Genomic DNA, 26844 nt, shown 5'->3' on the forward strand with positions numbered 1-26844 from the left:
GTACAGTACAGTACAGTGCAGTACAGTAGGGTACAGTACAGTGCAGTACAGTATGGTACAGTACAGTACAGTAGAGTAGGGTACAGTACAGTGCAAAAGAGTAGGGTACAGTACATTACAGTGCAATAGAGTAGGGTCCAGTACAGTACAGTGCAGTAGAGTAGGGTACAGTACAGTACAGTGCAGTAGAGTAGGGAACAGTACAGTACAGTGCAGTCGAGTAGGGTACAGTACATTACAGTGCAGTAGAGTAGGGTACAGTACAGTACAGTGCAGTAGAGTAGGGTACAGTACAGTACAGTGCAGTAGAGTAGGGTACAGTACAGTGCAGTAGGGTACAGTACAGTGCAGTAGAGTAGGGTACAGTACAGTACAGTGCAGTAGGGTACAGTACAGTGCAGTAGAGTAGGGTACAGTACAGTGCAGTAGAGTAGGGTACAGTACAGTGCAGTAGAGTAGGGTACAGTACAGTGCAGTAGAGTACAGTGCAGTAGAGTAGGGTACAGTACAGTGCAGTAGAGTAGGGTACAGTACAGTGCAATAGAGTAGGGTACAGTACAGTGCAGTAGAGTAGGGTACAGTACAGTAGGGTACAGTACAGTACAGTGCAGTAGAGTAGGGTACAGTACAGTACAGTGCAGTAGAGTAGGGTACAGTACAGTGCAGTAGAGTAGAGTAGAGTAGAGTAGGGTACAGTACAGTACAGTGCAGTAGAGTAGGGTACAGTACATTACAGTGCAGTGCAGTAGAGTAGGGTACAGTGCAGTAGGGTGCAGTAGAGTAGGCTACAGTACAGTACAGTGCAGTAGAGTAGGGTATAGTACAGTGCAGTAGAGTACAGTACAGTACAGTACAGTGCAGTAGAGTAGGGTACAGTACAGTACAGTGCAGTAGAGTAGGGTACAGTACAGTGCAGTAGAGTAGGGTACAGTACAGTGCAGTAGAGTAGGGTACAGTACAGTGCAGTAGAGTAGGGTACAGTACAGTGCAGTAGAGTAGGGTACAGTACAGTGCAATAGAGTAGGGTACAGTACAGTGCAGTAGAGTAGGGTACAGTACAGTAGGGTACAGTACAGTACAGTGCAGTAGAGTAGGGTACAGTACAGTACAGTGCAGTAGAGTAGGGTACAGTACAGTGCAGTAGAGTAGGGTACAGTACAGTACAGTGCAGTAGAGTAGGGTACAGTACATTACAGTGCAGTAGAGTAGGGTACAGTGCAGTAGGGTGCAGTAGAGTAGGCTACAGTACAGTACAGTGCAGTAGAGTAGAGTACAGTACAGTGCAGTAGGGTACAGTACAGTACAGTACAGTACAGTGCAGTAGAGTAGGGTACAGTACAGTACAGTGCAGCAGAGTAGGGTACAGTACAGTGCAGTAGAGTAGGGTACAGTACAGTGCAGTAGAGTAGGGTACAGTACAGTGCAGTAGAGTAGGGTACAGTACAGTGCAATAGAGTAGGGTACAGTACAGTGCAGTAGAGTAGGGTACAGTACAGTAGGGTACAGTACAGTACAGTACAGTACAGTACAGTACAGTACAGTGCAGTAGAGTAGGGTACAGTACAGTACAGTGCAGTAGAGTAGGGTACAGTACAGTGCAGTAGATTAGGGTACAGTACAGTACAGTGCAGTAGAGTAGGGTACAGTACAGTGCAGTAGAGTAGGGTACAGTACAGTACAGTAGAGTAGGGTACAGTACAGTACAGTGCAGTAGAGTAGGGTACAGTACAGTAGGGAACAGTACAATACAGTGCAGTAGAGTAGGGTACAGTACAGTACAGTGCAGTAGAGTAGGGTACAGTACAGTGCAGTACAGTACAGTACAGTGCGGTAGAGTAGGGTACAGTACAGTACAGTGCAGTAGAGTACTTTACAGTACAGTGCAGTAGAGTAGGGTACAGTACAGTACAGTACAGTGCAGTACAGGGCGGTAGAGTTGGGTACAAGTACAGTACAGAACATTATAGATGTTTTTGTTAAGTACAGTGCAGTAGAGTAGGGTACAGTACAGTACAGTGCAGTAGAGTAGGGTACAGTACATTACAGTGCAGTAGAGTAGGGTACAGTACAGTGCAGTAGAGTAGGGTACAGTACAGTACAGTAGAGTAGGGTACAGTACAGTACAGTGCAGTAGAGTAGGGAACAGTACAATACAGTGCAGTAGAGTAGGGTACAGTACAGTACAGTGCAGTAGAGTAGGGTACAGTACAGTGCAGTACAGTGCGGTAGAGTAGGGTACAGTACAGTACAGTGCAGTAGAGTACAGTACAGTACAGTGCAGTAGAGTAGGGTACAGTACAGTACAGTACAGTGCAGTAGAGTACAGTACAGTACAGTACAGTGCAGTACAGGGCGGTAGAGTTGGGTACAAGTACAGTACAGAACATTATAGATGTTTTTGTTTGGGCCAAATAGACGTCAATGTTTGGGCTCTTGGAGGGTTGCGTCTCAATACTCAAACCCTTTTTCCTAAAGTGTTTGTTTGTCCACTTGACCCACATGGTGGTCAGCTGTAAATCATTTGGTAGAGCATGGCACATTTAACTTCACATAGGAGATCGCCTCAGTGCTGCAGCCTGTGCTGTCACATATGCCATAATGAAACAGATACGAATATGAGACCTTTATCTATTGCCATGGTGTCAATTGTTTTGGTTGTGACCATTTCAGTTTGGACAATTTAGACTTATTTTGGACTTGAATGAATCCCAATAGCTAGCATATGGCTGGCTAGCATTCATTTGGACAGATGTAGAACCTACCAAATATATATTTTAGTCCCACAACCGCGCTTGACATATTTCTTGAAATATTAAATGTTCGGTCGTGATACTTCTTAAAAATACACAACGATTTAGTAACTTGGTCACTCATTCTCTCCAAAATATTTGTAGACAGACTACTCACCATGTAGCCATGCTGGAAAGGAGTGCAATCCCATCAGCTGGTGATCTTTGTAGGGGTGTGGCTTAAGGCAGATTCATTCTACAGCCTTTTAATGTGAGTGTTCGAGCCTGTTCCTATATCCGTGTGTGCCATTGCCAACTCCATCGCTGTCCTTCTTAAGGCAAACGTTGAGATTGCCGTGAGGCCAGGCTGTTGACATGACAATAAGTGACAAGGAGTTGACATGATAGCGCTGGCACTCAGGATACTGAAGTAAGTCTTTGTAGGGAGATATCTGACCTGGGCTTTGGTGTTATTCACTGTTATGAAAAAGTAATATCATTTAAACTAAATGTATGTTTTTGTAAAATTATGCAGGTGTGTAATAAAATAAATAAATAATCTCTCTCCAAGGCCCGCTTCCGGATGTTGCTGTGGTGATATTAATTGTGGGACTGTGAAGAGGCGGTGTGTGTGTGTGTGTGTGTGTGTGTGTGTGTGTGTGTGTGTGTGTGTGTGTGTGTGTGTGTGTGTGTGGCGAGCGCACTTGGCGACTGTCTGGGATTTAGCTAATTAGAGAGGATCAGATATTAAATCATAAATCATACTCATGCATTGCTGTGACACACACACACACACACACACACACACACACACACACACACTGGTTTTTGTAATCTCATTAGGTTATTCCATTGCTGGATTAGTCAGGGAAATCACATTGTTAGGGTTTTCAGCAGAGGGATAGGGATATGCATGTGTGCAGTGTACATCTCTATGTATGTGTGTGTCTCTCCTATCCCCAAAACCCAGTCCCTTGTAGCCTCCTCTAAGAGTTCCTCCAATGAAGTCTGAGAAGTGTTTGGCTCAGCTGACATCATTTATTTCTGCTTAATTGTGTTTTCTGGGTATTGGCTCCTGATGCTGCCTCTTGCTTGCCAGTCTTCTGCTGCTGCTGCTGCTGCTGTGCATTAGAGGACTGAGAGCCACTGAGATGTGCTAAAGGATACCATGGCTTTCATAATGGCGACTCTGCCTGATCTGATGCCCAGCTCTAAAACGCTGTCTGTGTCTGAAATGGCCAAGAGTAGTGCACCATATAGGGAATCGAGTGATAGGATGATAGTGCACTTTTGGTCTATAGTAGTTCACTATTCGTGGGTTGCACGTTTCATCACAATATTGTTTTGAACGTACTTTTGAGGACTGGTGCATGAATGTTCTACTGACTCAATGCATTCTCAATTGACCTTTCGATAAACCCCGCCCCATCATTTTGGGCAACCAATTGCAGCGCTCCAATGGACAGCAACTGTCATTGAGTCCGACGCCTCGAACCTAGCCTCGGACCATCTCACGTTTTGAAATACATGAAAGCCAGTGAGGGCAGTGGGACAAATTTAGAGTTTTCTTTAAAAAAAAATGGAAGTAATTGAACAGTGCACCAGGGGTTCTTGCTACTGTGATTCCTGAAATGCATAGCCTGTTAATGTATTTTTATAATCCGAAATTATACTTTTGTTACATTGTTTGCTAGCTCAGCTGGTTAGCTATTTAACTTGTTTTCTCAAAATATATATATTTTTTTCATGGCCCATCCACCACCACCCCTTCTTCGGAGGACAAAAATATATTTGTTTGTACAGCTTTTTCAACCGCTCCTGAACCTGTGACCAGAAACTGTCACAACAGCCTTCACTTTGGCTCCCCCTGCTGTCCAGCTCAGGCGTTCGGCGTCACCGGCCCTCTAGCTGCTGCCGAACATACTGCTAGCAAACGCCCTTCACTCATCAACCCCGGACTTGTCTCTTCATCATTACACACACCTGGTTCCAATTACACACTCTATCACTGTATAATTACTCCCTCTGCCATTTGTCTTTGTCTGTCATTGCAAATTCTACTTGTTTTCCTGAGAAGAATCTCTCCTACTATTTCCTGAGTACTTTATATTTTTGCACTTTGGGTTCGCCCTGTGCCTTTTTGATTATGAAGATATATTTTGAGCACAACAGTGTTTGGGTTTCGTCCTGCTTTGTTCTAGGGTGCTTAATAAATTCAGTAGTTCTAAACCTGCGACTGCCTCCTGCCTACTCCTCTCCACACCAGTCCCAGAAATAAGCTACAAAGATCACTTATTATGATATTACCCCTAAGGAATAATGTACAGTATGTGTATATACTTTTTTAATCAATTAGTATATTTGAGTTTAACCAAAATATTTGTGGTAATAATATTTCTGTCTTTTCTGGAGGATGGAAGTGAAATTTCAACCAGCTTTGTATGGCTTGTTTTGAAAAGGGGATATTTTGAATAAGGTTCTGTTTTCAATTCAAAAGTGAGAGGTTGTAATCTGGATAACGGGGAAAAACACAAGGTGTGAGACATTCTTATTAATCTATTTGAAGAGTTCTGGTTTAAGTATAACTCTTGTATGACTGAAGCTTTTAGTGAGAGGTCTAATGCTTTAATATTTTATCATTTACCAGTTTTATTAATGCAACCCCAATCTGCTGTCAACATCAGGATATGATTTGAGAGCACTAGTTAGCTCCAATTCAGAGCCATTCAGTGGCTAGCCGCACTACAAACATCATTTTACCAGGTTTCCTTGAAGCAATTATAATGACAGTCCACCACAACATACCTGAGAGTTTCCTGATTAGTAAGGGGTAGTCTGTGTTTAATTTAATTGTGTATTAAAAACACCGTTTGAGATGATTAGGAGGGGATTTCGCCAGTGGTTTGAAGAAGGGGGAATTGGGCTTCCCGGAAAAATGTTGTCAGAGGTTGCATCAGTAACCAGTGCATCAGTGTCTCACATCAACGGGACAGCAGTGGAGAAGTTGTAAAGTTGTAAGTTTCTTGGTGTACATATCACTGACAAACTGAAATGGTCCACCCACACAGACAGTGTGGTGAAGAAAGCACCACAGTGCCTCTTCAACCTCAGGCGGCTGAAGAAATGTGGCTTGTCACCTAAAACCCTCACAAACTTTTAAAGATGCACAATTGAGAGCATCCTGTCGGGCTGGATCACTGCCTGGTACGGCAACTGCACGGCCCACAACTGCAGGACTCTCCAGAGGGTGGTGTGGTCTGTACAACGCATCACTGAGGGCGAACTATCTGCCCTCCAGGACACCTACAGCACCCAATGTCACAGGAAGGCCAAAAAGATCATCAAGGACAACAACCACCTGAGCCACTGCCTGTTCATCCTGCGATCATCCAGAAGGCGAGGTCAGTACAGGTGCATCAAAGCTGGGACCGAGAGACTGAAAAACAGCTTCTATCTCAAGGCCATCAGACTATTAAACAGCCATCATTAGCACAGAGGCTGCTGCCTACATACAGACTTGAAATCATTGGCCACTTTAATAATAAATGGAACACTAGTCACACTAATGTTTACATATCTTGCATTACTCATCTCATATGTATATACTGTATTCTATACTATCTACTGTATCTTAGTCTATGCCTCTCTGACGTTGCTCATTCATATATTTATGTATTTATTCTTAATTCCATTCCTTTACTTCGATTTGTGTGTATTAGGCATTTGTTGTGAAATTGTTAGATATTACTTGTTAGATATTGCTGCACTGTCGGAACTAGAAGCACAAGCATTTTGCAACACCCGCAATAACATCTGCTAAACACGTGTATGTGGCCAATAGAATTCTATTTGATTTGATAACCAAGGGGGTGCAGGGCTTGTTTAAAGTACATTATAGTGACCTAGAAACATAATTTTGATGAAACAGTCATTATCCCCTGTTCAGAATGACTGGGCATCACTTGACTTTAGGGTACCACTATGGCGGAGAGTGGCTTGAGAACGTTCATAACAATGGCATGATGTGACTGAGTGATTGAGGGGCAGGACATGAATATAGGGAAAAGGGTGCCATTTGGAACGTTTCATCCCCTGACATAATGATGGGGCTGCCCAATTCACTGCCTGATCTAAAACCCAGCTGTACTGAACAACTCTACAGTAGTCTCTCCTGATGCCTGCCTGTCTACATTTAGAGGACGAGGTTGATTAGACCCCCCCCCCTCTGATATTTTTCAAACAATAATACCCCAGCTTGGTCTTACTCTTCTTACAATCCTTACCCTTATCTCTCTCCAGTCCTTTGCCCGCTTTCCTCCCCCTCTATTTTCCTTACATTGTCATCATTCTCTGGACTTTCTCTTTTCTTCTATTCTCCTCCCATCCCTCCTTCACGGTTCGAGTTTGAGGAGAGCTGACAGTTACCTGTGGGTATGTATCTGCAGTAGGTGAGGGTGAAATGGAGGGGTGGAGGAATGGAAGAGATTGGAGTGGTGGGCTTCTGGGAAATCAGGCAGAGCCAGGTGAATTCTGGGAGAGGCTTTTTGGGACAGATAATATGGAAGACAGAGTGCAGTATGGGACATCTCAATCCCACCTCTCTCGCTTTTCATTCTCTCCCATCATCCCCCCCACTCTCTCTCTCTCATTCTCCCTCTTTTCTCCTCTCTCTTATTTTTTCTCCTCTCTCTTTTCTCCTCTCTCCCTCTCCAGCCTTCTCTCCCCTCTCTCTTTCAGTCTCCCCTTTCTCTCTCTCTCTCTTTATCTCCCTACCTCTCCTCCCCTCTCTCTCCTCTCTCTCGCTCCCTCTCTCTCAACTCTTTTACTTAATTCCTCCCTCCTCCTGTATTCACACTACAGTATCCCCTCCCCTCCCACTCTTCTTTTAATCTTTTATCTTCTAATTACCCTGTTTTAACTGTATTGTTCTTATATCAGTATTCCCATGGCAAACTCCAACTTTATATTACTTTAACAGCAGGTAATGTAGTCCTTTCCTTTCTCCAGTATGAGTCATACTCTGTGTTTGTCCTAAGTGGCACCCTATTATCTATACAGTGCTCTACTTTTGACCAGAGAAGTAGTGTACTATTAGAGAATAGGGTGCCATTTCGGACACATTCACTATCATGTCCCTGGTAGTTGAGGTTGTGTGATCTACTCTCTGTGATTCTGAAGGTAGGAGCTATCTTGTTCCCCTCAGGGAAGTTGAGCAGAGGCGTAGTCCCTCTCCAGGGCTCACACACTCAAGGTTTGGTAAAAACAGAGGGAGGGGGGTGTGAGAGTGCTACACAGCATATCCGTTTGATTCAGATTTTGATTCTAAGTTGATTCTAGCTACGTCTCTTATTTGGTTTGATGTTGTGTTGATTGGCGTTTGTGTTGTTGTTTTCATTTATAATAGAACACATTACCTGAGCTTGGTCCCTGTGGAGGTAGATGGCTGAGACTAAAGCGAGGGAGAGAGGGAGAGAAAGGAGGTGAAGAGAGACAAAGATCGCCCTAAGGAATTAAAGGAAATAGAGAGGAGGAGATTCCCCATTGAAAATACTTGAAAAATCTGAACAACAAATGCAACTCAACATTTCTCACAAACAGAACAGACAATGCCACTGCTTCATCTGAAGTCTCAAAGCAAAACCTTATACTAGTACTGTGTCCGAAATGGCACCCTGTTCCATATTAACTTCCCTGTTTTTGACCAGTGCTCCTGTTGTGAAAGTAGTGCACTATAATAGGGAATAGGGTACCGTTTGGGACACAGGCCGGCGCTAGAATTGCAAATAAAAGTTACACAAACAAAAAACTCTGAAAAGAACCACCAGTCTCGCTTGGCCTAATCCATATTGATACGGCACATTAGCATAGTAATATTCTTTCTGCTCAGGATATGAAGATGTTTAATCTCTCCCCCTCTCGCTCTTTCTCTATGTATCTCTCTCTTTTTCTCTCTCTCCCCCTCTCTTGCTCTGGCTCTCTCTCTCTCCATTCCTCTCGGGTACTGACCACCCTCTCTTCCCTCCGGTATCTGTAAATCCTAGTCATTCTGATGAGATATTCATCCAATTAAGGCTCTCCAGTCCTAATCCCTAACACACATCCTCCGTCCCAGACAGGATATGGAAATTAATTATTATGTCAAATATGGAGCCGGTGCGAAACACACACGTACACACACACACGCGCTCCATAGTTCATTTCTTTATCTGTGGATATTAAATTGGAGGCATTATTGGGTCGTTCATTCCTCATCCACACAGTTTGTGCCCTAGCTGGAGATAAAGCCCTTCCACCTCAGCAGCAGGGTGAAGTTATGCATATGTTTGTGTTTATGCTCTGCTTAGTAAATTGTTTTCAGTGAATTGTACTTTAGTTTTTTCTTTTCTCTGGCTCTCAACTTTCTGGTGCATTGTATCTTTGTGGTGCGTTGTAGGATGTATTGTAGGAATTGTTCCTCCATTGTAATTTAACATCCTGGTCTTTGACAGGACCCAGATTAGAGGACACAGCGTGTAGATTCTAGAGAAGGTTTTCTTCCTGGACCTGCGAAGTCCATCGTGGATCATTAAAAGCAGCAGGACCTGCTCCACAACTCAGCTTCTATAGCTACAACAGAGCGCACAGCCATTGTTTGCCAATCAAATAGCACCCAGTATCCTATATAGTACACTACTTTTGACCAGGGCGCATAGTGGACTGTAATAGCTAATAGGATGCTATTTGGGACACAGTCCTTTTGTCTGGATCGTTTGAATGGACTGGGCCACATTCATTCAAACCTGATATGAGAAACAACAAGGTGTTCGGACAGGTTTCTATTGTCAGTCCTGTTTTGAACATGCCTCTATCTGTTGGACCATGTATCCTTTCCTTGCTTTATAATCGTATCCTCTTTGTCGGGATCCATTGTAAGGACTTCGGCCACTATTCAATCAAACTAGCTATGGGGAACTTGTTGATATAAGGATAGGTTTCTATTGTCGGTTATCTCCTTTGAAAATTCGATGTTCTTTGAACACGCATCGTCTATGTGCTTTCTAAAGACTTGTGATTACCAGAGCTGTGGTGTTTTGAACAGTTCCCTGCCTCAGTACATCATATGCCATAGTTCTAAAAACCCATCTGTCCGTCTAACTGTGTCTGCTGTAGCCAATATGCTTGGTGTGACAACGACAAAGCAGCTGTCTTGGACAGAGACGCACTGACGATGATAGATCAGAGACAGACTGACTGCACCCTAGCTGCTATTAGCAATGCTGATGTTACACTGCAGCGTTGCTCCCTTTTCTATTGGGTTGCGCAAAGAAAGTCAGTGGGAAGCCAAAGTTAAATCAAATTATATTTCAACTTACTGTGCCCGTGGGCAGGACGGTTGGTCATTAAAACAGGGTGAATTTGAGTCAAAATATCTAAAAGGACGTATTATTAAACAGACTTTCCAAACGTGGGTCTGTTGTAGAGTGACTCCCGCCGGCACAGTAAGATGAAATTTTATTTCACTTCTGGCTTTCACTTCTGGCTTCTCACGGACTGTTTTTCAGCAACCCAATACAAAAGGGAGCGACGCTGTAGTGTAACATCCCCATAGCTAATGGCAGCTAACTGTACCAATGCTGACTATATCTCTCTCACACAGGGGTGCAGTGAATACTGAATACACTATCCTTATTCTATCTTCTATATTCTCATTCTCTCATTCTCTTTTTCTCTCTGTCTCTTCTCTCTCTCTCTTTATCTACTCCCTCTCTTACGCCCTCTCTGCAACCTCCCCTCCGTGATCTGTTACTCTTTTTTTTTTTTACTTTCTCTCTTGCTCAACCTCTCTCCTCTTTTACTCTTTCTCATTCACTCTTATTCTCTCTCTCATTCTCTCTTTCGGTCTCTGCCCCCGCCTCTCTCTCTCTCTCTCGCTCTCTCTGTAGCCTCACCTCCTCTCTGTTGTGTTGTGACTTTCATTACTCTTTTCCTCAGTTCTAGTTTGTTAATAATTATCCAAGCCTATTCACTTCCTGGTAATCAACACAGGAAGGTGTGAGTGTCTACCTCTCTACTTTAATGGCTCTGTTGGGTTGTATATGCCGAGTCCCAAATGGCAGGACTCCCTATGAACCCTGGTCAAAAGTAGTGCACTATATAGGGAATAGGGTGCAATTTGGGACACAGGCTATTCTCAAACGGATCGTGGAATAGCTGCCAGGTGGAAGCCATGTTGAGAGGTACTTAAGTGTGAGGACACTGTGTACTGGGTAGAGAAGCTGCACCTGCCTACAGATAATACACACAGCCTCTGAGATACAGAATCCAATCATAATAAAATAAAAATGTTATTGGTCGCGTATACATATTTGCAGATGTTTTTGCAGGTGCAGCTAAATGCTTGTATTTCTAGCTCCTACCGTGCAGTAATACATAGCAATACAGAACAATACACACAAATCCAAAGTAATAAAATTAAGAAATATCACAACGAGCAATGTCAGCAATGTATATATACACTCAGTGTATAAAACATTAGGAAACCCTTCCTAATATATTTTACCCTCAGAATAGTTTCAATTTGTTCGGACATGGACTCTACAAGGTGTCGAAGGTGTTACACAGGGATGCTGGCCCATGTTGACTCCAATGCTTCCCACAGTTGTGTCAAGTTGGCTGGTAGTGGATCTCTGCTCGTTCCATCTCCTCCCACAGATGCTCAATTGGATTGGGATCTGGTGACTGGGCAGGCTAGGACAATCCTAGCCTTGTGGCATGGGGCATTATCCTGCTGAAAAGATCTAATTGTGGATGGATACATTGCTGCCATGAAGGGATGCACTTTATTGGCAATGATGATCAGATATCCTGTGGCATTCAAACATTGCTCCACTTTTATTAAGGGGCCCAATGTGTGCCATGAAAACACAACCCACACCATCACCACAATCAGCCTGCAATGTATTTTTTATTTTATTTTAAGGGGTGGATCAGCTTTAATATTGCAGATAGATGTATATATATAAACATTCATACAGTTGAAGTCAGAAGTTTACATACACCTTAGCCAAATACATTTAAACTCAGTTTTTCACAATTCCTGACATTGAATCCTAGTAAAAAATCCCTGTCTTAGGTCAGTTAGGATCACCACTTTATTTTAAGAATGTGAAATGTCAGAATAATAGTAGAGAGAATGATTTATTTCAGCTTTTATTTCTTTCGTCACATTCCCAGTGGGTCAGAAGTTTACATACACTCAATTAGTGTTTGGTAGCATTGCCTTTAAATTGTTTAACTTGGGTCAAACATTTTGGGTAGCCTTCCACAAGCTTCCCACAACAAGTTGGGAGAATTTTGGCCCATTCCTCCTGACAGAGCTGGTGTAACTGAGTCAGGTTTGTAGGCCTCCTTGCTCGCACACACTTTTTCAGTTCTGCCCACAAAGTTTCTATAGGATTGAGGTCAGGGCTTTGTGATGGCCAAAACCATAAGCAAATAGGTAAACTGTGATATGACTAAAGAGTTAATCAGGGTGATTTTTCCACAAATAGACAGATATTTCCTTTCCATGTTAGCAAGATCTTATCTATTTTTGGAAAATTTATTGGAGTGAGATAATTTCTATATTTCGGGATTTGTGTACCGAGTATGTCCACATCCCCGTCAGACCATTTTATTGATAAACTACACGATAATATAAAAGTTGCATGTTTTAGTGATCCAATAGGTAATACGGTACAGTTATCATAAGTGGTTTGGTTTTAATCCAGAGAGGTTAGCAAAAGTATCTAGATCCTCTATGAGGCTGTGGAGGGATTCTAATTGTGGTTTTAAAAGAAAACATGAATCATCAGCGTACAATGACACCTTTGTTTTTAAGCCACGGATTTCTAATCCTTTAATATTATTGGTGTATCTAATTTTAACAGCTAACATTTCGATAGCAATAATAAATAGATATGCCGATAGTGGACAACCTTGTTTTACTCCTCTTGACAGTTTAAAACTTTCTGAGATGTAGCCATTATTTACTATTTTACACCTAGGATTACTATACATAACTTTAACCCATTTTATAAGAGATTCTCCAAAATTGAAATATTCTAGGTATTTATATATAAACTCCAGTCGTACTTTATCAAAAGCCTTTTCAAAATCAGCTATGAAAACCAGGCCTGGTTTCCCCAATATTTCATAGTATTCTATTGTTACCCGTACTTGTCTTATATTATCTCCAATGTATAGTCCATGTAAAAAACCTGTCTGATTAGGATGAATAATATCTGTCAATACCTTTAAATTCTATGCGCCAAGCATTTAGCTAGAATTTTTGCATCACAACACTGAAGTGTAAGAGGCCTTACATTTTTTAAATGGACTGGATCTTTATATATACCACTTGGATCCTGTTTCAGTAATAATGAAATCAGACCTTGTTGCATGTCTGATAATCTACCTTTTATATAGGAGTTGTTAAAGCATGCTAATAATGGTCCTCTGAGTATATCAAAAAAAAGTTTGCTATACAGTACTTCCACTGGTATAGAATCCAGCCCTGGAGTTTTCCCCGCCTTAAAGGCTTTAATTGCATGAAGAAGTTCCTCCTCTGTAATTTGGCTTTCACATGAGTCTTTCTGTACAGATGTTAATTTTACATTATTAATAGGAAAAAGATCCATACAATTAGCTTCGGTTAGTGGAGATGGAGGAGACTGAAACAAAAACACATACTTAAAGTACTTTACTTCCTCTTTCAAAATATAATTTGGTGAATCATGCATGACTCCATCATTTGTAACAATTTTCAATAAAACATTTTTGGTAGCATTTCTATGTTGAAGATTGAAAAATTATTTGGTGCATTTTTTCCCATATTCCATCCAGTTTGCTTTATTTTTTATAATATTTTACACTGGATCTTTCTTGAATAAGTTCCTTCATTTCTTTTTGTTTTTCTTCTAACTTATTCTGTGCCTCCAAGGTATAGTTGTTATTGCTATCTAACTGTACTGTTAGTCCTTCAATTTCCTTTGTTAATATGGACTCTTTTGATCTAAATTGCTTTTCTTTTATTGATGAGTACTGAATTGCATGGCCTCTAAAGGCACATTTAAAAGTGTCTCATACAATAAGGGGATCTGCTGTACCTATGTTATGTTGGAAAAAGTCAGTTATAAATTCTTCTGTCCTATTTATAAAAAGTTCTCATCCAATATCCTCGCCCACGTGGAAATTCTGTAAGAGTAATATATATGCCATATGTGATGATCCGACCGCATTCTGTCCCCTATCAACACTTTTTAAACTTTTGGTGCCAGAGAGAATGGCATAAGACAGTAATCAAGACGACTAGCTTGATTAAGCCTCCGTCATGTATTTCTCACTAGGTCAGGGTATTTAAGCCTCCATATATCCACTAACATTCATGATTTCCTTAAGTGCCTGAGGGTGATAGTTTGTAGTGTGATTTCCTTTACGGTCCATAGATGTATTTAAAAGTGTATTAAAATCCCCCACCATAATAATAGAGTCTAATGTTGTCACGTTCGTCGTAACATTTAAGTGAGGAGGACCAAGGCGCAGCGTGATAACAATACATTCTTCTTTAATGAAGACGAAAACGAAACGAACACTATACAAACTAATCAAAACAAACAGACGAACGTGAAGCTATACAAACAATAAGTGCAGACACTGGCAACTTACACATAGACAATCACCCACAACCTACCTAATGACTATGGCTGCCTAAATATGGCTCCCAATCAGAGACAACGATAGACAGCTGTCTCTAATTGAGAACCAATCCAGGCAACCATAGACTTACATAAACACCTACAATGAACACAACCCCATGAACCCTACAAACACCCCCTAGACAATACAAACACCCTAGACGAGACAAAAACACACAAACATCCCCCATGTCACACCCTGACCTAACTAAAATAATAAAGAAAACAAAGATAACTAAGGCCAGGGCGTGACAAATGTTGCTTAAAGAGTTGATAAATTCTCATATATATTTTCAAAGAAGCTTGGATCACCATTATTTGGACCGTATAGGTTAATAAGCCTTATCTGTTTATTGTCCAATAACATACACTGCTCAAAAAAATAAAGGGAACACTAAAATAACACATCCTAGATCTGAATGAATGAAATATTCTTATTAAATACTTTTTTCTTTACATAGTTGAATGTGCTGACAACAAAATCACACAAAAATGATCAATGGAAATCAAATTTATCAACCCATGGAGGTCTGGATTTGGAGTCACACTCAAAATTAAAGTGGAAAACCACACTACAGGCTGATCCAACTTTGATGTAATGTCCTTAAAACAAGTCAAAATGAGGCTCAGTAGTGTGTGTGGCGTCCACGTGCCTGTATGACCTCCCTACAACACCTGGGCATGCTCCTGATGAGGTGGCGGATGGTCTCCTGAGGGATCTCCTCCCAGCCAACTCCTGGACAGTCTGTGGTGCAACGTGGCGTTGGTGGATGGAGCGAGACATGATGTCCCAGATGTGCTCAATTGGATTCAGGTCTGGGGAACGGGCGGGCCAGTCCATAGCATCAATGCCTTCCTCTTGCAGGAACTGCTGACACACTCCAGCCACATGAGGTCTAGCATTGTCTTGCATTAGGAGGAACCCAGGGCCAACCGCACCAGCATATGGTCTCACAAGGAGTCTGAGGATCTCATCTCGGTACCTAATGGCAGTCAGGCTACCTCTGGCGAGCACATGGAGGGCTGTGCGGCCCCCCAAAGAAATGCCACCCCACACCATGACTGACCCACCTCCAAACCGGTCATGCTGGAGGATGTTGCAGGCAGCAGAACGTTCTCCACGGCGTCTCCAGACTCTGTCACGTCTGTCACATGTGCTCAGTGTGAACCTGCTTTCATCTGTGAAGAGCACAGGGCGCCAGTGGCGAATTTGCCAATCTTGGTGTTCTCTGGCAAATGCCAAACGTCCTGCACGGTGTTGGGCTGTAAGCACAACCCCCACCTGTGGACGTCGGGCCCTCATACCACCCTCATGGAGTCTGTTTCTGACCGTTTGAGCAGACACACGCACATTTGTGGCCTGCTGGAGGTCATTTTGCAGGGCTCTAGCAGTGCTCCTCCTGCTCCTTCTTTGCACAAAGGCGGAGGTAGCGGTCCTGCTGCTGGGTTGTTGCCCTCCTACGGCCTCCTCCACGTCTCCTGATGTACTGGCCTGTCTCCTGGTAGCGCCTCCATGCTCTGGACACTACGCTGACAGACACAGCAAACCTTCTTGCCACAGCTCGCATTGATGTGCCATCCTGGATGAGCTGCACTACCTGAGCCACTTGTGTGGGTTGTAGACTCCGTCTCATGCTACCACTAGAGTGAAAGCACCGCCAGCATTCAAAAGTGACCAAAACATCAGCCAGGAAGCATAGGAACTGAGAAGTGGTCTGTGGTCACCACCTGCAGAACCACTCCTTTATTGGGGGTGTCTTGCTAATTGCCTATAATTTCCACCTGTTGTCTATTCCATTTGCACAACAGCATGTGAAATTTATTGTCAATCAGTGTTGCTTCCTAAGTGGACAGTTTGATTTCACAGAAGTGTGATTGACTTGGAGTTACATTGTGTTGTTTAAGTGTTCCCTTTATTTTTTTGAGCAGTGTATTTAAAATAATCCATCTACCTTGATGATCTGTTTGGACAATTTGCACATTTGGATCAAAATTACTGAACATGCACCCCTGTGGGGGATCAGCTTGGCAGAGTTGTTGTTGCCTACCATCACCACCTGGGGTTGGCCCATCAGGAAGTCCAGGACCCAGTTGCACAGGGCCAACCCAGGGCCTCAATCTTAGTGCTGAGCTTGGATGGCACTATGGTGTTGAAGGCTGAGCTGTAGTCCATTAACAGCATTCTTACATAGGTATTCCTCTTGCCCAGGAGGGATAGGGCAGTGCGATGGGGATTGCGTCATCCATAGATCTGTTGGGGCGGTATGCAAATTGTTGTGGGTCTAGGGTGTCGGTTAAGATGGGTGTGATATGATCCTTAACTAGCCTCTCGAAGCACTTCATTATGACAGAAGTGAGAGTCCTACGGGGCGATAGTCATTTAGTTCAGTTACCTTTGTTTTCTTGGGTACAGGAACAATGGTGGGCATCGTGAAGCAAGTGGGGACAACAGACTGGGATAGGGAGAGATTGAATATGTCGTTAAACACTCCAGCCAGCTGGTCTGCACATGCTCTGAGGATGTGGCTTGGGATGCCGTCTGGGCTAGCAGCCTTGTGAGGGTTAACACGCTGTCTTACTCACTTCGGCCATGGAGAACGAGAGCACGCGGCGGCCCACTTCGGCGGCACAGTGTTTTCCTCGAAGTGGGCGAAGGAGGTGTTTAGCTTGTCCGGGAGCTAGCTGTGCGTGTCCGCGACTTGACTGACTTTCCCTTTACAATTGGTGATTGTCTGGGGTCTCTGCCACATATATCTCATGTCTGAGCCATTGAATTGCGATTCCACTTTGTCCCTGTACTGTCGTTTTTCATCTTTGATTGCATTACGGAGGTCATAGCTGGTCTGTTTGTACACGTCCATGTTCCCAGTCACCTTGCCCTGGTTAAATCCAGTGGTTCTTGCTTTCAGTTTTGCGCGAATGCTGCCATCTATCCACAGTTTTTGTTTTGGATAAGTTCAAATCATCACAGTGGGAACAATATTCCCGATGCACTTCCTGATGAACTCAGTCACCGAGTCAGTGTATACGTGGATACTATTCTCAGACACAACCCAGAACAGTTCCAAGTCGGCGGGATCAAAACAATCTTGAAGCGTAGATTCTTATTGGTCAGACCCACGTTAAACAGTCCTTACCACAGCTGTTTCTGCCTATAGGAGGGAGGATACATTTTTTTTTTTTTGGAGGGCCTTGTAGTTGTACCGGAAGGGGGAATAGCAATGATCCAGAGTGTACGATGCGCAAGTAGTACATGTGTTGATAACATTTCGGAAGTGTTTTCCTCAGACGTATTAAGTCCCCAGCTACAATAAATGTCCTCATAATACACAGTTTCCATTTTGCACAATGTCCAGTGTAGTTATTTAAGAAACCGTCGTGGTTTTGGAGGGAAAATACACAGCAGTGATAATGACCAGAGAAAATTCTCTCAGGAGGTAATGCGGTCGGCATTTGATGGTGAGGTATTCTAGATCAGGAGAACATTACCACAATCACACTATTGGTAGTTAATCATGAAACATACACTTTTATTTTTCCCAGAGAGTTCTTTCTTCCGGTCTGCGTGATGGACAGAGAACCCCACTGACTGAATGGACAGGGACAATATATCCAGAGAGAGCCATGATTCTGTAAAACAGAGTATGTTACAGTCCCTGATGTCTCGCTGGAAGGAGATCTTCTCCCTGAGCCTGTCTACTTTACTGTCCAGGGACTGAACGTTAGTGAGTAATATACTCTGAAGTGGTGGACGGTATGCACGCCTCCTGAGTCTGACTAGGAGAGCTCACTTCTTCTTCCTTTTCTCCGGCATCTTTGTTTTGATGCATCCCCCGGGATGAATGGAACTGCCTCGGGGAGTTCAAATAAAGGATCCAATTGTCCTTTGTCTTGATCACGTTGAGGGACAGGCTGTTGTCCTGGCACGACACGGCCAGGTCTCTGACCTCCTCCCTATAGGTTGTCTCGTCGTTGTCGGTGATCAGGCCTACCACTGTTGGGTCATCGGCAAACTTAATGATGGTGTTGGAGTCGTGCCTGGCCATGCAGTCGTGGGTGAACAGGGAGTACAGGAGGGGACTGAGCACACACCCCTGAGGGGCCCCAGTGTTGAGGATCAGCGTGGCAGATGTGTTGTTACCTACCCTTTCCAACTGGGGGCGGCCCATCAGGAAGTCCAGGATCCAGTTGCAGAGGGAGGTGTTTAGTCCCAGGGTCCTTAGCTTAGTGATGAGCTTTGAGGGTACTATGGTGTATGGTGAATGCCATGCTGTAGTCAATGAATAGCATTCTCACATTGGTGTTCCTTTTGTCCAGGTAGGAAAGGGCAGAGTGGAGTGCAATAGAGATTGCATCATCTGTGGATCTGTTGGGGCGGTATGCAAATTGGAGTGGGTCTACGGTTTCTGGGATAATGGTGTTGATGTGAGCCATGACCAGCCTTTCAAAGCACTTCATGGCTACAAATTAGAGTGCTATGGGTCGGTAGTCATTTAGGCAGGTTACCTTAGTGTTCTTGAGCACCAGGACTATGGTGATCTGCTTGAAACATGTTGGTATTACAGACTCAGTCAGGGGCAGGTTGAAACCCCTCCCCTTCCCATTCTAACCTCGCCTCCTCCTGTTGTAACCCCTCCCCTTCCTGTTTCTCCAGTGTGAAGATGGAGGGGAAGAGTAAAGGGTTGAAGCAGCAGCAGCAGCACCACAAGAAGCTCCTGGCGGCCATGTTGTCCCAGGATTCCTTTGACTCCGCCCATAGCTCCGCCCCCTCACTCACCGAGGAGGAAATAGAGGACGAGGATGATGCCATGGAACTGCTGGGTAAGATCAGAAAAATGTGCTTACACATTCACACATGCACACACATGCACACGCATACACGCATACAGGCATACACGCACACAGGCATACACGCACAGGGGTCGATGGGTTCTCACCTTCCGCTCTTCAAGCCCCATTTTCCTACTAACAACTACTAAACAAAACCAGACTGAATACTGATTCACATTTCAAATATGCCAGTGAAGATAATGACTCTATTTTCACGGAGGGTCATTGAGTTCTGACTTTTAAGATGTTGCTCGCGTCTTCATTATGGCTGAACGAGACTACCAAGTTCCACAACAACAACAACCTCGAGATATGCTGAATATGGAAAACACATTCATAAACACTGAACGGAATTTCCTTCCTTTGTGAATAAGAAACACTTACATGACAGTCAGGCTCTAGACAACAGAAGACTGCATTGCAAATGGTCTCTCTCAATAATCTAAGAGGCAAGACAAGTTGTGTACAGTAAATGTAGGATAACCATGAATAACAGATACATGATAATCCACAGCCAAACCAGATGAAACAAAACAAATTACACACAGACACACACACACACACACACACACACACACACACACACACACACACACACACACACACACACACACACACACACACACACACACACACACACACACACACACACACATTCCCATGCTGTAGTGTAGCTACTCCATGGTAGTACAGAATGGTTTAGAAGTGTCTTGCTGTGTTCTTCACAGTGCTTACAGCCACCTGTTATCTGGCCAAGTAAAACTCAACTCCACGATGTACTGTGCTTTTTTCTGTGTAATTGCTATTCTCAGTAATTGCGTGCCAAATCCATTGTTTTTGATAAACACTTTGCGATTGTCGACACTCAACTCCGTTGATGTGAAGTACACTGTGGGGTTGAGATTTACTTAGCTACCTGTTATCATGCCCTCCCCCACACACTGAGCATCAGCGTGCGTATGTGTGTGTGTTGGTCAAGAAATGTGTGATTCATCCATTCATGACAGTTTAGGCTGTAATTCATAACGGCAATGAATGAATGAACAAACAAACACTATATTCCTTTATATTTTTTGTTTGAGAGTGTTTTTTGATTTCCGGAAGTTTCTTGTGTGACTTGAGGTGCTTTTCCTGGATTACACAGTGAGGTGGTGTCTGTTCTTTCTGCTCCTGTCACCTTGTTTGACCAGACACTGAGGTATCTTGTCTCATGTCAAATTCAATTTGTTCCCTTTCTTGTAAAGGTAGTGTTCTCTGTTATCTAAAGCTCTCTCTCTCTCTCTCTCTCTCTCTCTCTCTCTCTCTCTCTCTCTCTCTCTCTCTCTCTCTCTCTCTCTCTCTCTCTCTCTCTCTCTCTCTCTCTCTCTCTCTCTCTCTCTCTCTCTCTCTCTCTCTCTCTCTCTCTCCCGCGAACTCTCTCTCTCTCCCGCGAACTCTCTCTCTCTCTCCCACTCTCTCTTTCTCCCGCTCTCTCCTGCATTATAATCCTTACCTCCAGCGATAGGTAGGTAGGTAGAATAAAGTACAAAGGGGATTATCCCTGGGCTCTGGCTCTGTTGTAATGAAAGGCCTCATTCTTCTGATACCCAATTCATGCTAAGGGAGAAACACACACCCACAGAAAAATAGCTGACTCATAGCCTTACAAAATCCTACTTTAAATCCCACAGATTACCTTCTGTTTTCTATTTCTTTCTGTCTTTTCCAACACCTATTGCTCTGCAGTATGTGTTCAAATACAGATCAGCCAAAGTTGTGCTTTAGCGTAGCATGACTTTCTGTAACGCGTGTAGACCGACTTGTTGTGCTGAACAGAACCTTGACCACATCCTTTCCGCTCATTCCTTTCTGTGTGTCTTGCATGTCCACTCCCTCTCCCCAGATGGGAAAGCAGGAGTCCAATTACACAGTGGTTGACCATCTCTCTCCCCTTTTCCCCTCGTATTCTCTGTCCTCTTAGTCTCTTCTGTAGTGACAGATAATCAATGTCCTCCCCCACTTCAGAAGGCCGTGTCATCTGCAGAGCACAGCACATCCAGAGTGCTCATTTGTAAAGTGGATGAGCTGAAGTAGACTAATTATTCATATGCGTTTAATGTTTGCCCTGTTCGAGAAGGAGAGGACGCTGCTGGTCGTGTCGTACTATATAAACCATATTTAATCACAGGGGCATTTTGAGTTGATTATATGAAATGACCCTGCTTGGCCTTATCTCTGATTGATCATAATTCTGATAGCTGTGTGTCTGACTCTTAACAGCTATAGCCTACAGTCCAGTCCAGAGATAGCAGATTTTCAGAGGGGATGATACAGTGAGGTCATGTGTGATTCTGTGTGAAGGCTTGGCCTAATATAGTGAAGGGTTTGGCCTGGTACAGCCCAGACTGGGCCGGTCCTGGTAGAGAGAGAGGGAGAGAGGTCTATCAGTCTTACTTAATGGCCTCCCAGACTGCTACAGAAATACAGAGATGGTAAGGAGAGAAGAGAGATGCCCAGTGGTTGGTGACAATAGAACTGTCCTATTGTCTTAATTAATTAAACTGAGAGAAATCCCAAACAGGGGATTGCAATTATAGTGGTCATCATGGGATCTGAACTTGACTTCAGATAAGCCACACTGTTTTGATTATGACTCGGGGAGTGGTGATGGAGATAATATTCAACAGAGTGGCTGCGGTTCCAGATTTTCTGGAACCTGACTTGCTGTGGCTAATGATAGAGATTTCTCCGCATGTGCAGAATAGATTTCTATGTAGCTGCTGCCCACTATGCTGCCTACGTAGCTTCTGCTCAGTGCTCCGCTGCTGCTGCCCACTTCTTGACCCTCAGAGGGAAATTTGATGTCGTACACTAAAGCCATATTTATTTTAATTTTTTTACAGTCGAAGCTAAAGACATGGTTGACATGTTCGAACTGCGCATTCCGTACCTCTTTTTTCAGGAGGGGTGTTAGGCCACGTGCAGCTATCATGTTGACGGTGTACACACACAACATGATCGACGTGTTCGTACAAACGTTGTCGTCTGTTGTAACAGTATTGCAAACATAAGCAAGACGCAAAGGCTGTCTCGCGATTTCATGTTCTTCTTAGCTGCCGAGTTACACGCAGCTATTTAGGCAAGCATGTCAAGCACAAGCAAGACAGACACTACAGTCAAAATAGCGATTTAATATTATTTTCTCATCATCATTGCAAACATTGACTAGTTCTTTTTACATCTACTTTCACTATGATATGAAGACTATAAATTACAAATAGTACGCTGTCTAAAGCGGTAGTTGACAAAGATTTAAGGACAGCGCACCGCTGTCAGACTCTGGTTACAGGTCCAGATAAACGCTCGGCTGCCCAGAGGTGGAACAGCTGGGTACGCTACTTTTGCCGCAGTCGCATGATCGTTGAGAAGCGGTAATAGCGCTTCGTAGGGCCTGTGTGAGGTTAAAACGCAGACAGTTTTGGAGAGTTACATGCTGCTATCTAGGCAGCATTTTAAACACAAGCAAGACGCAGACACGCAGTCTAATTAGCCATTTATTGTTATTGTTTCATCATCATTGCAAGCATCGGCTAAGCAGGAGGCAGACAGGCAGTCAAAGTATTAGTGTTCTTTTTTCAGGAACTCTGGCTAGTGGCTACGACATGGCAGCAACTATACAGATTAGCCTACATCCTCACACAAAACGTGGATGTGTAGGGACTGTGTCCTGCTTGTGCAAGTGCAATATTCGTTACAACAGACAGAGGTTGTTTTTTGGAATGTTCATTTAAAATCGCTGCACTGTTTTTATTTTAGCTGTCCCCTACACAGGCAGAGACAGGCTACGTCATCATGGTTGAGAAGAGGGTGAGTAAAGAGAGAAACAAGAAGGGAGCAGGAGTGTGAGCAGTAGCTACGTAGTGTGCATAAAATAACGCAAGCGCAGAACGTGATTCGGATCCTTAGCTTCGAGAAAGAGATTTCTGGAAGGACGCGGTGAAAACTCTGTATTCGCAGCCACGGCCTGTATTCAAAGGTTGCATCCCGAAAGACACCCTTTTCCTTATAGGGTCCTGGTCAAAGGTTGTGGACTATATAGGGAATAGGGTGCCATTTGGGATGCACACATAGTTGTATGGATCCAGGAATGTAGTTTGTAGATCATTCATTGTTACATCAATCTGTGAGTGAACATACTAGAGAAGTGGATGTTTGAGTCACTGTGTATATGAGGTTACACAGACCTCTAGTGGCCACAGATGGAATAGGAGCCAGTGACTGGCACTGAATTCTCCTGTGAACCATGGGGTGTATTCATTAGGGCATACCGTAGCAAAACATTGCGCAACGAAGAGTAAACAAGCATTTCTTTTTGGACTTCAGATAGTACCTCCCCGTTTTACTCTGTTTTTGTCCGCTTTGTACGTACCGAACATGACCCTGGTGTTTATTGTTGTTCTCTGTGGTTCAGACTGGGCCACTGGTGTCTCTCTCTCCCACTCGTTGAGCTTCTGCCAGACTCCACCATCTGTGTGTAGCAACTTAACACACACACAGCGTGCCAAACTAACCAGGTGCAACGATGACTCTGCCACTTTCTGTAGACATGTGTTGTCACTGTTCTTGTTTTGACCAAACCAAACCACCATATTGTAACAAAGCACTGAGCAGCTGGCATGGGGTACTGCATGCCAAGCCAGGGGTACTGCATGCCAAGCCAGGAGTGTCTTTGTTATTCTATGACTCCAGTTGCTCACACAACTGTGGTACTAAGTCAAGCCAGGAATAGGGCTTTTACGGTGAACGCATTACTGCCACATCAGCCACACCAGAGTCATGATGGCAGTCAAATTCCACGTGACCGCTTAGTCACGTTAATTAGGCTTCTCCAAGCTCTGATGCTGCTGATAGTCAACTTGCTTAAAAAGAGGAGGATCCCATCAGCTTTCTATAGGCTAGGCCTACTATATTTATTTCAAAACTCCTAATATTAAGCACATTGCTTCTCTTTACAACAAGAGTATAGCCTACCTGGCTGGCATGAAAATGAACCACAGGAAAACGTCCTCCATTCGCTATTTAAGTGCATAGATGACATGTATTTTCCCCCCTGCCCCTGTTTCCATACAGGTGCATGATTATGGTTCATTCTAAATCTAAACTAATTTCACACATATATTATTTAGTATATGTAAAGACAAGATTAAATCAAGAATAATCTGATGGGTGACAATATTAGCCTATCGCTTGTGAATGAGATATTATCACTTGTGAATGATGACCAACTTGAATGCAGTAAGGCAAATCATAGTCACACACCTCAGGTAGCCTAGCCCATAGGCACATACAGTGCTGTGAAAAAGTATTTGCCCCCTTCCTGATTTCTTATTTTTTTGCACATTTGTCACACTTAAATGTTTCAGATCATCATTTTTTTTATTTTTATATTACACAAAGATAACCCAAGTAAACACAAAAGGCAGTTTTTAAGTGATGATTTTATTTATTAAGGGGAAAAAGCTATCCGAACCTACATGGCCCTATTTGAATAAGTAATTGCACCCTAAACCTAATAACTGGGTGTGCCACCCTCAACAGCAACAACTGCAATCAAGCATTTGCGATAACTGGCAATGAGTGTTTCACATCGCTGTGGAGGAATTTTGTCCCACTCGTCTTTGCAGAATTGTTTTAATTCAGCCACATTGGAGGGTTTTCGAGCATGAACCACCTTTTTAAGGTCACGCCACAGCATCTCAATAGGATACAAGTCCGGACTTTGACTAGGCCACTCCAAAACCTTATATTTTTTTTAACCATTCAGAGGTGGACTTGCTGGTGTGTTTTGGATCATTGTCCTGCTGCAGAACCCAAGTGTGCTTCAGCTTGAGGTCACGAACTGATGGCCGGACATTTTGCTTCAGGATTTTTTGGTAGAGAGCAGAATTCATGGTTCCATCAATCACAGCAAGTCATCCAGGTCCTAAAGCAGCAAAGCAGCCCCAGACCATCACACTACCACCACCATATTTGACTGTTGGTATGATGTTCTTTTTCTGAAATGCTGTGTTACTTTCACGCCAGATGTAACGGGACGCACACCTTCCAAAAAGTTCAACTTTTGTCTCGTCAGTCCACAGAATATTTTCCCAAAAGTCTTGGGGATCATCAAGATGTTTTTTTGCCAAAAGTGAGACAAGCCTTTATGTTCTTTTTGGTCAGCAGTGGTTTTCGCCTTGGAACTCTGCCATGGATGCCATTTCCCAAGTCTCTTTCTCATGGTTGAGTCATGAACACTGACCTTAACTGAGGAAAGTGAGGCCTGCAGTTCTTTAGATGTTGTTGTGGGTTCTTTTGTGACCTCTTGGATGAGTCGTCGCTGCGCTCTTGGGTTAATTTAGGTAGGCCGGCCACTCCTGGGAAGGTTCACCACTGTTCCAAACTTTCTCCATTTGTGGATAATGGCTCTCACCGTGGTTCGCTGGAGTCCCAAAGCTTTAGAAATGGCTTTGTAACCCTTTCCAGACTGATAGATGTCAATTACTTTGTTTCTCATCTGTTCCTGAATTTCTTTGGATCGCGGCATGATGTCTTGCTTTTTGAGCTCTTTTGGCCTACTTCACTTTGTCAGACAGGTTCTATTTAAGTGATTTCTTGATTCATCAGGTCTGGCAGTAATCAGACCTGGATGTGGCTTGTGAAATTGAACTCAGCGTTCCAAAAAAAGTGATTAACCACAGTAAACTCATGATTTAACAAGGAGGGGGCAATTACTTTATCACATAGGGCCATGAAGGTTCAGATAGCTTCTTTCCCTTAATAAATAAAATGATCACTTAAAAACTGCATTTTGTGTTTACATGGGTTATCTTTGTGTAATATTAAAATTTGCTTGATGATCTGAAACATTTAAGTGTGACAAATGTGCAAAAAAATAAGAAATCAGGAAGGGGAAAAATACTTTTTCACAGCACTGTATGTTTTGATAGGGTTTGTATCCCAACTAAAGTGGCCAAATAACTTCTTAAAATTAAGCACACAGCATAACTGGCATACATACACAGCACATACGTTTCACGTTTGGGGAAGATCATTTTCACCATAAAAATGCATCTTTATAATAAAAACATGACATGTATAATTGCATTTGCGTTCACTTTTGAGAATGGTGTTTTCCAGCTAATGGAACATTCCTGCTTATAGCCTACTGCCATGTGCCCATTTACTCTGCTTATAGCCTACTGCCATGTGCCCATTTACTCTGCTTATAGCCTACTGCCATGTGCCCATTTACTCTGCTTATAGCCTACTGCCATGTGCCCATTTACTCTGCTTATAGCCTACTGCCATGTGCCCATTTACTCTGCTTATAGCCTACTGCCATGTGCCCATTTACTCTGCTTATAGCCTACTGCCATGTGCCCGTTTACTTTGCTTATAGCCTACTGCCATGTGCCCGTTTACTCTGCTTATAGCCTACTGCCATGTGCCCATTTACTCTGCTTATAGCCTACTGCCATGTGCCCATTTACTCTGCGTATAGCCTACTGCCATGTGCCCATTTACTCTGCTTATAGCCTACTGCCATGTGC

The 26844-nt window shown here is 43.3% G+C and overlaps 1 protein-coding gene across 9 annotated transcripts in view; it reads left to right on the forward strand.

Moving 5' to 3' along the window:
• Positions 1 to 26844, forward strand: part of c10h8orf34 (chromosome 10 C8orf34 homolog) — a 198727-nt gene that overhangs the window by 95744 nt on the left and 76139 nt on the right. For all 9 annotated transcript variants that reach the window (XR_011666439.1, XR_011666438.1, XR_011666441.1 and 6 more), the window contains exon 7: positions 19098 to 19264. Coding sequence is in view for 3 of the 9 variants with exons in the window: in XM_071328775.1 (XP_071184876.1) it covers positions 19098 to 19264 (167 nt within the window). In the remaining 6 variants the exon portion in view is untranslated. The remainder of the gene's footprint in view (positions 1 to 19097; positions 19265 to 26844) is intronic.

The sequence above is a fragment of the Salvelinus alpinus genome, chromosome 10 (genome assembly GCF_045679555.1).
Source record: "Salvelinus alpinus chromosome 10, SLU_Salpinus.1, whole genome shotgun sequence".
Taxonomy (NCBI): Eukaryota; Metazoa; Chordata; class Actinopteri; order Salmoniformes; family Salmonidae; genus Salvelinus; species Salvelinus alpinus.